Here is a 12,747-nt window from a genome sequence, read left to right on the forward strand (position 1 = left end):
TTTTTATTAAAATTTTGCAGATGCGGCTTATAGTGAGGAGCGCTCTATAGTCCGGAAAATACGGTACTTGTGCCCCACACCCATAAAGAAATATTAGGAAACCCAAAACAATTTTCTCTTAAAACAAGTTTCAGTAAAAATCTTCAGTGCTATAGCCAAAAAAGAAAAAAAAAAAAGAAAGGATCGCTCGAAAATGGCTTCAACCTGACCCCACTGATGCTAAAGGACTGACTGAAACTGATGGAGGAAACACACAAAATGGAAAAGTTAACGTTAATATGCCGAGACCACAGGCGGATCTCTACAAAAGAGATGGAGAAAATAGACTAGATTTCTAGAGAAAAACTGAATCAGCTCTCTTATTCTTTGACATTATATATGCTGCTCTAAAAATGGAAAGTAAATCTGAATGCTGCTTCACACCTGTAACTTTTTATCTTTGTCAGAATGCAAGTGATTTCTCTTGCCGACAGTTGTTCTGTTCTTTGTTTTGTATGTGATCGATAAATGTAAACCAACATAGTTTTAAAAAAATAATAAAATCTGTTTCAGAATAGAAATTCCACCCTTGCGCAGTCATGTGGACAGCGAAGACGCCGACATGTTGCCCATCCTGTAACTCCAAACACATCTTACCGTAGAAGTTTAGCCTTGCTCTGTAGATTGTCCAAGAGCTCAATCTTCCTGTTCATTTCATTCACTTCATCATCGAGGTTCTGACGGGTGACGTCTACCTGCTGGCACAGCTGTGCAAACACGCCTGTCAGCTCTCTGTCAAAGACGAGACCGAAACACAACAAGTTGACATAGCTCTGTAGTGACCAAGTAGTAGACACTTTTTACTGTCGGAACATGTAATCTGAGTTTTGTCTCCCATTCACAGCACGGTTGAAACTCACTGCTGGACTTGGTGGCTGCAGTTGGATCCAGTGTAGCTGACAATTAGCTGCAGCTTCTCACTGGCGTAGTCCACAAACTGTCGCTTGAAGGCTCTCTCTTTGGCTTTGGTAGTCCATGTGAGTCGCTCGTAGACGTAGAGAAGCCCATAAAGACCCAGTGACAACGCAATCAGGCGCCATCCCACTGCCTTCCAAATCTGCACACAGTTGCAAGAGCCTCAAGTTATCTTTAAACACTTTGGCGTCAAAACATACTGAAGAAAACAATTATCACTCCCAAAGTCTGGTGTGTAGCCCCTATTGATATTTATTGTTTTACATACATTTCTGCTGTGTAATATTTTGACCCATTTAATAAAATTGTTCCCACATTGAAATTTTTCCAGAACCTGAAAGAGATGTAATCAATGACCTCGATCGATCTCGGCGTCTAATGATAAGAGAGGCAGAGTCTTATAATGAATTATATTTTAATGAACTATTCAGAAAGTGTGACTTGAGAAATGAAGTGAACAGTAAAGACAAGAGAAGGAAATTAAATAATATACCGAGTAGGATTTTAAACAGATAATAACAAAGCCAAACCAGAAGACTTGGACTCGGTGCTTTGCAGGCGGACACGCTTAACCAGGACTGGCTAACTCCAACAAAAACAATTAAGCTAATTTCAAGCAGCATCACAAAAACACAGAGCTAACCCAGCAGCAGCTAGATAGCCTGACTCTAAGAGGTTTTCTTAGCGAGTTAAAGAGGGTAAGAACTGATTAATGACAGTAATGATAAACACTTCTGTAATGCTGGCAGTCGTGTTCACTACGTCATTTGATTAGTGTAATAGTGACTCAGTTGGAAGGGAATTATTGATTATTGTCGAATGTTTTGATGACTACGCAGATTTGGAACGATTTCATAAAGATGTATTTGACCCTGTAATTAACTTACCACACCGCCGACCACAAGGACACCCATGGAAGTACGCGACGTAAGAGATGCGAGACCTGTCACCATGGTGACCATGAGCTCTTCCTGAGTCACAGAACTTTGTGGGAATGGAGGCATGCTGGTGCTGACTGGTGTTAGGGCCATGGGCCGAGGAACCTGCAAGTTTAGTAGCAAAAAAAAGAAGCACAGATCTCTTTTATTCGGGCGTGATTATAGGTCATGCTTCTACAGCACCACAACCTTCCTTGTAGTAATTAAACATGCAAAATACAGTGAATTATTGACCAAAATACTCCAATGTTAACAGTATTTCAAAGGAGAAACCTGCTAAAATAATAGATAACAAGGTTCTTTATCACCAGAGGCCAATTTAACGCCATCCAGATAATGTGACTGACTAAGAAGTTTCTTTTTCAAAAACCTGGGAAAGATTACCTGGTCGCTGTAGCCCATGAGGGCCCGTCGGGTGTTCTTGGGCCCTAGAAACCGGTTGACAAGCATGGTCCAACCAAGGGAAAAGTGGAAGCTGATATCCTCTTGAAAATCACTACAGAGCTTGTCACAGGCCAGGTCGTATGTAAGGTTGAAGAACTGACGAGGAATAATCTTGTTGGCCTGCTCTCTGATCGAATTTGGCAGCAGAGGCTTCAGGCCCTCTGTAATAAAAATGGTTTAAAAATCAGTTGAGATCAATTTACATTTACCGAGACAAAACACCATCCGTGAGATGACGACAAAAAGAAGCATAAAACAGTTGATAAGTGGGATCAATGATAACAGTAACCCAATTTAAATAGATGGTGAAAGTGATTTTTACATTAAAATATGATCAAAATGCTCATCTTCCTAATAACAACATGCAAACTGTAAGTGCAAACTTTAAGCTGAGTTTGTACGCTCATTAACTCCCCGTCTCCCTCCCTAAAAGCAATGTTTTCATCATTAGAAGTCCCTTTAGAACAGAGGTTGTCAGACTGATAGAGCCGCCCCACCCTGGTCACGTCCCTGTGACACGACGGCACAGATTCACAGCTTTCGAGTTAAGGAGACAACACTGCGGCTGGCACGGGAGAATCTTTATTTTATGTAAAGTCCTTCTTTTCACCAGCATCTCCAGAGGCTCTACAGTCGTCTCCAGAACAGCTTTTTTTTTTTTTTTTTTTTTTTTTTTTAAATCGGGTCGTTAAGCCTTCTTAGGACCCTGACTGTGATGCTGCTGCCCCAACAGGTAACAGCAGAAGAAATGACGGCCTCGACAAGAGATTTACAGAAGACCTGCAGCATCTTGCTGCAAAACTTGATCTGAACTTCTTCAAGAAGTCCAGTCTGCTCTGATCCTTCTCGACGGCTTCACTGTTGCGTCTCCAGTCCATTCTGATGTCCCGGCGAACGCTGAGGTATTTATATCCCTCAACCACTTACATTTCTACTGCCACGATGGAAACGGGGTTTGATCGAACCCTGCACAAAATGCTGCATTTCAATGTGGGGACAGAGAGGTGCTAGTTTAGTTTGCTGACAGCAGACACATAACTAAGGGTCAGAGGTGTTCGTGAAGACTCGCACATCAAGCATGCACACTGTATGAAGTCTAATGAAACCTAATGCAATTTTGATGGAGTTAACCATAGACATTACTGATCTGACATTGTAGCTTGCAGCAATATGTAAATGGCACAAACCAAACATGAGACTGTGCAGAGACAACAGACAAGAAGTATTAGTATTTAGCTGCCTGATATTTTACCTATCATCTCCATTTGTGTGGCCTGCAGGGCGTTCGTGATGGAGCTTGAGCACCTTTCGGACATGGTCTTCCCCAGACCGTCCTCTATGTGGCGATGGAGTTCCTGAAACACAAAATGACCTTCTAGTTTATTGTTAAAACTGGACAACTGTTTGGGAGTTTAGCAAAAACTCAGACTGTGTAATTCAAATTGAGTGAGGAACTAAAATAAAACACCCATCAAGTCCGTTGGTTTAAAACTCATAACACAATTAACTTTACATGCTTGTCAGGCTGCAGCGAACGGGCATACATCTCACACTCTGCACATTTACCTCTCCTTCACCTCTCCAAACCAGTTTGACCTCATGACAGGCTGCTGGCAAAAATAAATAAATAAAATAGCTGCACAGTCTTCAAGTGACCAAAAAACTATTTGCTTGAGTTTGTAAAGGCCACACCAGTAGTGACTGATTTGATCGTTATTATTTAGACTACATATTATTATTCTGTGAAAGATGTCTCCTGTGTAATTTGAAAATGTTTCTTACATTTAAAAGCAAGCATTATACCTTCCAGACTATAAGCCACTGCTTTTCTCATATGTTTTAAACACGGTGATGCAGCTAAAGCTCGCCTTTTGAGTCAGTGGGTGTAGAAAGGTTTGGACTGCTGCACGATGAAGAAGACAGGACAAACTCCAGAGCAAATTCACCTCTACACAAAAGTGACAATGAGAGCAACAGCGACAGAAAGACTTAAAATGAGTTCAATTCCAAAACTGAGGAAGGCAACTTTAGTGCGTAGGTAGTGATCAATGATCTTTGCTTTTTTTGTTTTGTTTTTGTTTTAAAGCAGTCGTGGTACAAGCTGCTTAAGTCTTAAAAATTGTATATCTCATTTTACAACGTGGAAACCTGCAGAATAGGCAGGTGTGACCTGTACATGTACACAGCTTTTCTTGTCGAAGTTAGTGGGTGTGGCTTATATTCCGGTGCGCACAATGGTCTGGAAGTTATGGTACTAAAAACTGCTCTGTGAAGATTGGGATTTAGTATTTAAAGTATAAATTCTACATTAGTTTCTTTGCTTAATGGGGCAGTATTATGTAAAAAAGATACAGAGGCTCAATTTCAAGGCGTTAAAATTATGAAGTCAAATTTCATTTAAGTCATATTTCATTTATACAGCATTTATATTGTAATCTAGCAACCAATCAGGTTATCAAATAGATCTTTGAAACTTCTTTTGTTTTGGCTGGGTGCAGACTTAAATATTACACCTTTGACATTTTATTTCCAAAAGTCATCATTCATTAAGATTAATCTTTTTTTTTTCCAGTTTTTTCTTAGCCAAAGAAATCATGAGTTCATTTTCTATTTTTCAATTCCTTACATTTACATAAAAATAGGGAAATTAGCCATTTGAGTTTGGTAGTTGTTGTTTCTAAATGAATATATGTTGACCTCAAAGTGCACCAAACAAATTAAAGCACTAAAAGGTTTCGTTTTCTCCCCTTTCTTAATTCTTTGATATGCACCGACTACTGAATGAACCATTTTAGAAACTACCAGGTGAAACTCACATTTTTGTAGACCTTGAGGACGACAGGTGACGGGTGGAAGTCCATGTGGAAGTCATCCACTAGGACATGAAGCTTCCTTATTTCCTCTGCCATAGTGTTAGTTACCTGGACAGGACAACAGACACACCAAGTCAATTAGTAAATGTTCATGAATCGTTTTTCACATTCTAATTCACAGCCTGTTGCTTTTATTTTTTGTCGTTTTGTTAAACCAAGCTAACAATGGACAGAGGTCAAGGACAAAAGATTTACTGTCAGTCGAACTGAGGCGTTTCTGTCAATGATAAAACGGTCAAGTACACATTTTGTTTAATGTTTCTTAAACTGTGTTGGATTTTCAACCCTAATGCCATTCTGTTAACTTCACTTCTGCTATTGAAAATATATGAAATGAAAGCCACAATTTATCGAAGTTTTAATTTAATACGGATGTAATGAACTAAAATACAGTAACATTAAGCAAATTTTAAAAGTCGAGCACTGTCATTACTTTTAAAACAAATACTCAACATTATAACAGAGACTGTGATGTCACATGTCATAATTTTATCTCACCTGTCTCTCCACATCCTCTGTAATCCTCTTGATCTTAGCCTTGCAGTCCATAGTCAACAGATCCAGTTGTTTCTCTATAAACTCCAGCCGTTGTTGACGATCCTCTTTTGTCTCCAAGCAGTAGAGTCTGAGCAAACATGCACAAAAGTACAAACTCATTAAGCTGGAGAAAGGAGTTTGATTATAACTTGCTATATATATATTTTTTTTTTAAAAGTGGTACTCAGGGCACCGTGACATAGACAGACTTTCTCTTATTGGGGCTAATATCTGGAAAGGTGTGTTTAAAAAATAAGACATGCATCTTTTTAAAAGCAAAAAAAAACTATAACCTGGAGACTACCACCCCGGTTGGATCATCGGCAAGGAATTGTGGAGGAGATTCACTATAGACAAGCTGACATGTCTTCAAAGTACTCTTTCAACAAACGCTGGTCTGAATGATTTACATATAAGAGCAGGGAAACATAATTAGATCCAACACTTTGTAGTATTGTTTTTTCCCCCCACAAAACTACAAATCTGTCGCCCCCAAAATCCAAAATAAAAGATTAAAATGTTTTATTTTAATAATGAAAAATGTTAAATTTAGAGTACAAAAAAAAAGCTCAATGTTTTCAATACTTTTGCAAAACGCTGTCACACAAAACAATTTTAGTCATTTAACACCAAATCATTAGTGCAGCTTCAGTTTGTGGGAGAGACACCCCACAGCGCTCATGTGTTTCATCCTGACAGTACAACACACACTCACCTCTGTTCTTGGGCAGCTACATGCACCAAGTCCATAATGCGCCGCAGAGCTTCAGATATTTGCTTAGCTCTTACTGTGTGCTGTTCGAACTTGGTCTTCACCGCAGACTGAGATATGCACTCCTAAGTACAGCAAACCGATTAAACAGGCAGTCAAGCAACCTGGACATCAATGCAAAATGTGGATGTCTCAAAAAACCTAAAGTCTGCAACCTGCTCACATGAAAACTGTCATTTTGAAACGTGTGTATGAATGATATGCAGAAGTTAGCTAAAGCACGATAAGAGGAATGGAAACACATGTTATGATGCTCCACAGTAAAAGGGTCTTACTTCAAATCGCCTCTCAAAGTTTTGGAACTCAAACATTCGGGCTTGAAATCCCTCAGCTAGAGCGCCACCTGGAACAACGGCAAGAACAAAACCGTCTTCAAAATCCTAGACACACGTCACCTTTTTATTAATAACAGGACTGACTTTACATATTGGACAGGTATATACATTTTTCTTTTGTAGCCCTAAAGTTTTAGTAATGCACACAAAACCTAGTAAAAAAAAAATAGCACAAGTATTTGACATTTACATTTTACAATGTTGTATTTTATTAAAATACAGAACCATTTTTTTTAAAGAACACGCTGTTGTATTTTGCAACCTTTCAACAAATATTAATTTTTTGCAGATTAATTTGATCGATTATTCTACTTTTTCTGTGAATTCCAAAAACTATATTAGAGATAAAATGGCTTGTTTTTTTTAAATGGCTTCTTCTAAATGTTCAAAAATGGATCCTTTTAATGGCTCTTTAAAGTGAACGGATCTTTAAGATTTGGTTCTCACAAAATCCATTGTTGGTTGACAGTCATTGGTAATGGTTGGGATTATTGCAAGGTAATAAATGAACAGCCTTTGTTTTTGTGTCATTCTTTTGTTCTGTTCCCAAAAAAAAAAAAAAAAAAAAACACTCTCCCCACCCTAGGCCCCCTGACACAAAGCCTGTTCAACACCACAAGCAGTTAGAATCCAATCAACCTGATTCAGGCATCCCTTGGGCCTTCTGCACACGAGCCTGAAGCACTTCTTTAGCTGAGACGAAGAAGATGCGGTCGCTGGCCTGGGCTCTGTCAACAACGCCCAACTCATCCACAAGAAAATTAGTGCAGCGGTCCATATGCTGTCTGCGAACCTGTGTTGAGATAAACATACGTTGTGAAAAAAAAAAACACAACAGATTTGGGAACAAAGGTTCTGAACTGACCAGGGGGCCTCATGTACAAGCGCTCCATACAGTTTACCATCAACATAAAATTCCTCCAGAACTGAGACTCTTTCACATAAAATTGACTAACCTCCTCCATATATTCTGGCTCTGAGGCAGAGGCATCCCAGCGGTTGTTGAGGATAAAAACATTAGGACTGGAGAGACGCTGATTGACTTTATGAAAGAAGGACTTCTCCTGCAGAAAGTTAAGAAACGTTTTAAAACGGATAGCTTTAACACGATGGGCATTTAAATAATTTACATTAAACAAGCAATTGCACAATTCCCAGGTACTTTAGCTTTATACTCGAGTCGGTTGTTTCTGCAGAACAAAGCTTTTGTGTCTCACTGTTTGCATGAGCGTGGATTCAGAGTTTGCTACTAGAACAAACACATCTGCATCAAGGCAGAACTTGTCGATCCAGCTGTCCAACTCGGTGGTGACGTCGATGCCGGGGCTGGAGAGGAGAAAAGCATGAAAACCTAAGCTTTATGAGGCAGCGTCAGCTTTTGTGAAAGAAAAGGACCGGTTACATTTTTCTTCAAAACTGAGTACTAACACTCCAGTTAAAGCTAAAAATCAACTTTCAACTAACCTGTCCAAAAGCACCAAATCATCTCTTAGTAAAGCACACTTTGCTTTAGGCCACATGACGCAGACCAGACTGCCAGCGTCCAGATCCACATCCTGAAGCAGAGCATGGGCCAGCTGGTTCACCGTCTGATCAGAGACATCAATGGGTCAATCTTTACTCACAAACAACATCCTACCACAAACAGACCTATTTAGTGTACACTGGCAGCTGGAGCTGTCAGTCAGGTCACTAACCGTTATGCTTTTCCTGTCCTCAGAGCCTTCAGTGAGCAGGAAGCCTTCATTGCCATCTGTGCCCTCCACCCTCAGGAAACAGTTGGTTGTGTGTCCAATTCCAGATGGCAAAACTTTATCACATAACATGGCATTGATCACAGAACTCTTCCCGTTACTGGTTCTGTGAAAGAAAAGCATGTAAAGCCAGTTAAACCTGCAGTAATTTCAGAAACCTACCTACACTTTATGTAAAATGTTTGATATTTTGAGACGAGCAAAAACTCTGCTGTCAGTATCGACTGATCGTCGATCACCCAAAATTAAAGAAATCGGGGCAATCGGTGTACCTCTAAAATTTACCCGCCCCCAAGACCAAGACCCAAGCGAAACACAGAAGTCCACCATAGCAAATCCTTCCTGCCCACAGCCATCACCATAACTTGAGTTACATTTACTTTACATTTGGGACCAATAAGAGGGAACTGAATTGAGTTTGAATGTTTGTGGGAAAGAAACAAAGCAGTTCAACTTGCTCATAAAAGTTTGTGTGAAGATAAATACACAATTACCAACTGCTAGAAAATGTAATTTAATTTACCTTCCAAAGAAAACCACCTTCATATGCCTCCGTGCTAGCACTTCTCCTATCCCTGCCACCTTGGACAGGTAGCCGCAGACCTCCTGAACCTGCTCCTCAGTGGTCAGTGGGTCCAGCTGCTCATTTTTGTAAGTATCTAAACAGTGAGGGACACAGTGGTTAGCCGCTTAATGATCTTCCTTATCCTTGAAACAATCCTAATATAAGGCATCGTATTTTGTATAATTTCAGACTATGAAAACTATAGAGACAGGCAGTGTTTTACCCACTGTAAATTATCAGACTGTTACACTTACAAGGCCACAGACTACTTACTAAAACTTGAAAAAGTACACTACGCATATACTGTCTTCCAAAGACAAAATGCAGGAGCAACACTGAGATCTATCACAAGCAAATCAAATCAGTTATCTAAAAGAGGGATTGTTGTATTTACATAAAGATGTTTTAATGGTTAAACTGGAGCAAAACATATTTTCATATTCTAATTATTGAGAAGTGAGAGAAATCTTAAGGTGGGAGCAGATCATTTCTGTTTGAGCAAAGAAGGACAACTGGGGACTCAAGATTTAAATGGGAAGGAAAAAATGCTGCCTAGCATAAAGTTATATGGTAGCAAAATGTTACATATTTAGTATATAAATGTCTATTTTTGCCCATGTGAAAGTTTAGTTTGAGGATTTATCCAATGTTGAAGACAATATAGCCATTTCATTAATATTATATTAAAGGAATTATATGCTGCTGCATTTTGTTAGATTTTTCTTTTTTTATTGTATTTGATTATCAGACATAAACCAGATGTTAAAGTTAGATTTTATTTGAATGACCTTTTCTTCATAGACCACACACACACATGAAACTTTCAGGTTTTTGTTTTTGATTCAAATACTTTCACAAAGGGGAAGATTGTTCCCATCTTACAGTAGATCTGTGGAGATTAGGCATTGGTTGGTTTCGGTTTTCAAGGTATAATCCCGTCTAAACGAATAAAATCTGCTATTCTTTTGCTCCCATGAGAAGACGGATGGCAGCTTGGGAGGAAGAAGGTTGCTCTACGTACAAAACCTGACTAAATGACAGTGGCAGTGAGAGGACGCTTACTAAAAACTCTACAGTCAGAAAACAGAAAAGCTTTGCCTCTACTAGCACCTCATAAATAACATTTATGATTATTTGATGGATACAAGAGGGCATTGTGAATAAAATCTATTATTATGGCTCTGACAGCAACAGGTCATGTAAGAGGGTAAAGATCAGACCACAATCCAGCAAACATTTAAGAAGCAAATCAGCTACATATTCACATCAAAGCATGTAAAAAAAAAAAAGAAGCAAAATCACACATTTTAGATCCGTGATCATAATACTGCAAGACCTCATAACAGTGACATTTTTACCAGAGGTTATCATAGGTGATAATTTTATATATATAAAAATACCTTCCAGAAAGGCTGCGCTTTCCTTGATGTAGGTCGCAAGTTGTTCAAATATTCCATTGATCTTCTTCTTTGCGGTGACAAAATGCTTCAGTGGTGACGCATTTACTTCAGCCATTGTTCTGTTTTTCTTCTTGCATTGAAACTGGACAGGGTTGGGTCTTGAAACAGATATAGACATGGCACTGCAGACATCAGAAGAAAGGTTACCCAAACATTTATAGTAAAATTAATCCACGTATATAAATCTCACTGTCCGATATCCTCAAGACCCTTAACTGCTTTAAGCCAGTTCCTTAAAAAAAAAAAAATCTAAGACGTTCACAGCTTTGTAAGGAGAAGCTACGAGTCAATTCTAACGCCTCTCTTTCCACACTTTTGTAAGTCAGCTCAATTATGTTAAAAAAAGAAAAAGAAGAACTTTGTGTGAAAAGCCAGGTTTTCATCAGTAGGCTTGATAAAGGTGGTTAATGAATATTAGTGAAACCTCTCAACAGACAAATAGAGGTGCATCAATAAACCAGTCCCGATTTCATTCATTATGGGAGATCAGTAATCAGCCGATATTTACATATGAAGCCGATCTTATGCACCAACCTTATCTACCTATAAACCAGCCACTGTCCTCTTTTGCCCTTCAGTGAGAAGGGGTTAAATGACAGACCAGCCCATCAGGTCGTCTCTGTACATTTGCAGTTAACAATGGTCACCCCTATTGTTGACAACTCAGCAACTTTCTTGCTATACCTAGCAACATTTCAGACAAAAAAAAAAAAAAACTATATTGGCCAAAATCGGCACCGGCAAGTCAGGCTTGTCAAAGATCTGTGGTTGGCAATTGGTCAGAAAACTGCAATCAGTGCCCCCCCCCCACCCCCAAAAAAAACAGAGGCTTCAATTATACCTTAAAATATAAAAGTAATATTATGAGAATGGTACTAATGAAATAAAAGAAAATAGTTTAATCATGTTTTATTTAGCTACAAACTACAAGGCTTTTCTAGAACATTTTATTCACCTATTAAAAGTTAACTTTCTTCAGAAAGTCCATATAGATTTTGTAATTGTAGATTTACTTAGGAGTTCAAGCAAAATGGTTTCAAAGGCTTGATGTCACCTCGACTAGGCAAAGCAGTTATTCCGTAAACAAAACCCAATTTTCTTTTTTCGCGTCTGCTTGATGTGCTACGAGATATTTTCGTGAAAGGCTACTTATAATGATTTTTCAAAGGTCTTGCATACATGATTATTCCAATTTATCATTAAAAAAAAAAAACGTCTCATAGAATAAAACAATCCGGGAGTTTTCGTCTCCACTGCCGAGGCGCAGGCAAATGTTAAAAACTGATGTTGTAAAATAGTTAAGCTACTTGCCTTGGATCAGGGCGTTTTCACGAACAGACACCTTGCATCATTGGTTAGGACAGGGTCGGTATCCTTGCATGCACACGGGCTGCGAAGGTTAGTGTGTGACCATTTGAGCTGACAGACGAGAATATAACCCGTCACACCGCAAGCATTTCTGTCGACACTACAATTTTAACAGCTTCTGTTCGTAAAATTATAAATATCAGTTATGCTGTTGGGTCAAAGCAACAAGCGCAAAAGCAACACAGGCTCAGCGCCGTTCCTATTAGCTTGTTTTCGTCCTGTCCCTTCTCTCCAAATAGACAGCTGAGCTCCGCAGGAAACGGAAACAGAAGCACATCCGCTAAAGACAGAAACTTGTCTTCTTCTTCTCGGTTGAGAGACCAAGAATTATCGCCACTAACTGGACTGGAGTTTGGAAATGTAAAAAACGATTAGATTTTTTCCAGAAGATTTTTTTACTTTTCAAAAGTGACATGACTTGATCTATTATTTTAATTACGTTGCTTCCAAAAATATTTTCTTTTGTGTGTTTTATTTATTTAGTCCTTGTTTGAGCTCATTTGTGGTTCATATGTGCTGCGCCTTCATGAGTATGGAGGACCAAAACTGACATAATAAAAAATAAAAGCATAAATACATATTTTGTTTTTCCTGGTCCTCCATACATGAAAACATTCGGGACAAATTCAAGTAAACTGCAATGAGGGTTTTTACCCTGATTAAGGTTTTCTAATGATTTTAATAAAATTAGGTTTGTTAAAGCTGCAGTATGTAACCTTTTTTTAAGTGCCTCTATGTCATGACAGT

At 38.8% G+C, this 12,747-nt stretch overlaps 1 protein-coding gene across 1 annotated transcript; it reads right to left on the reverse strand.

The window, feature by feature from the left end:
• Positions 1-586: 586 nt before the first annotated feature.
• Positions 587-12,272, reverse strand: mfn2 (mitofusin 2). The gene is made up of 17 exons (XM_015053208.1): positions 11,944-12,272; positions 10,573-10,754; positions 9,131-9,266; positions 8,551-8,713; positions 8,318-8,442; positions 8,071-8,179; positions 7,810-7,917; positions 7,493-7,646; positions 6,794-6,861; positions 6,462-6,583; positions 5,708-5,834; positions 5,153-5,257; positions 3,589-3,691; positions 2,277-2,497; positions 1,842-1,997; positions 900-1,096; positions 587-771 (listed from the first exon to the last, which is right to left on the reverse strand). The coding sequence occupies exons 2-17, from the start codon at positions 10,748-10,750 to the stop codon at positions 633-635; spliced, it is 2,211 nt and encodes a 736-aa protein (XP_014908694.1). The 5' UTR covers positions 10,751-10,754; positions 11,944-12,272; the 3' UTR covers positions 587-632.
• Positions 12,273-12,747: the final 475 nt, after the last annotated feature.

The sequence above is a fragment of the Poecilia latipinna genome, unplaced genomic scaffold (assembly GCF_001443285.1).
Source record: "Poecilia latipinna isolate Pla-1442-1.1 unplaced genomic scaffold, P_latipinna-1.0 Scaffold1167, whole genome shotgun sequence".
NCBI lineage: Eukaryota > Metazoa > Chordata > Actinopteri > Cyprinodontiformes > Poeciliidae > Poecilia > Poecilia latipinna.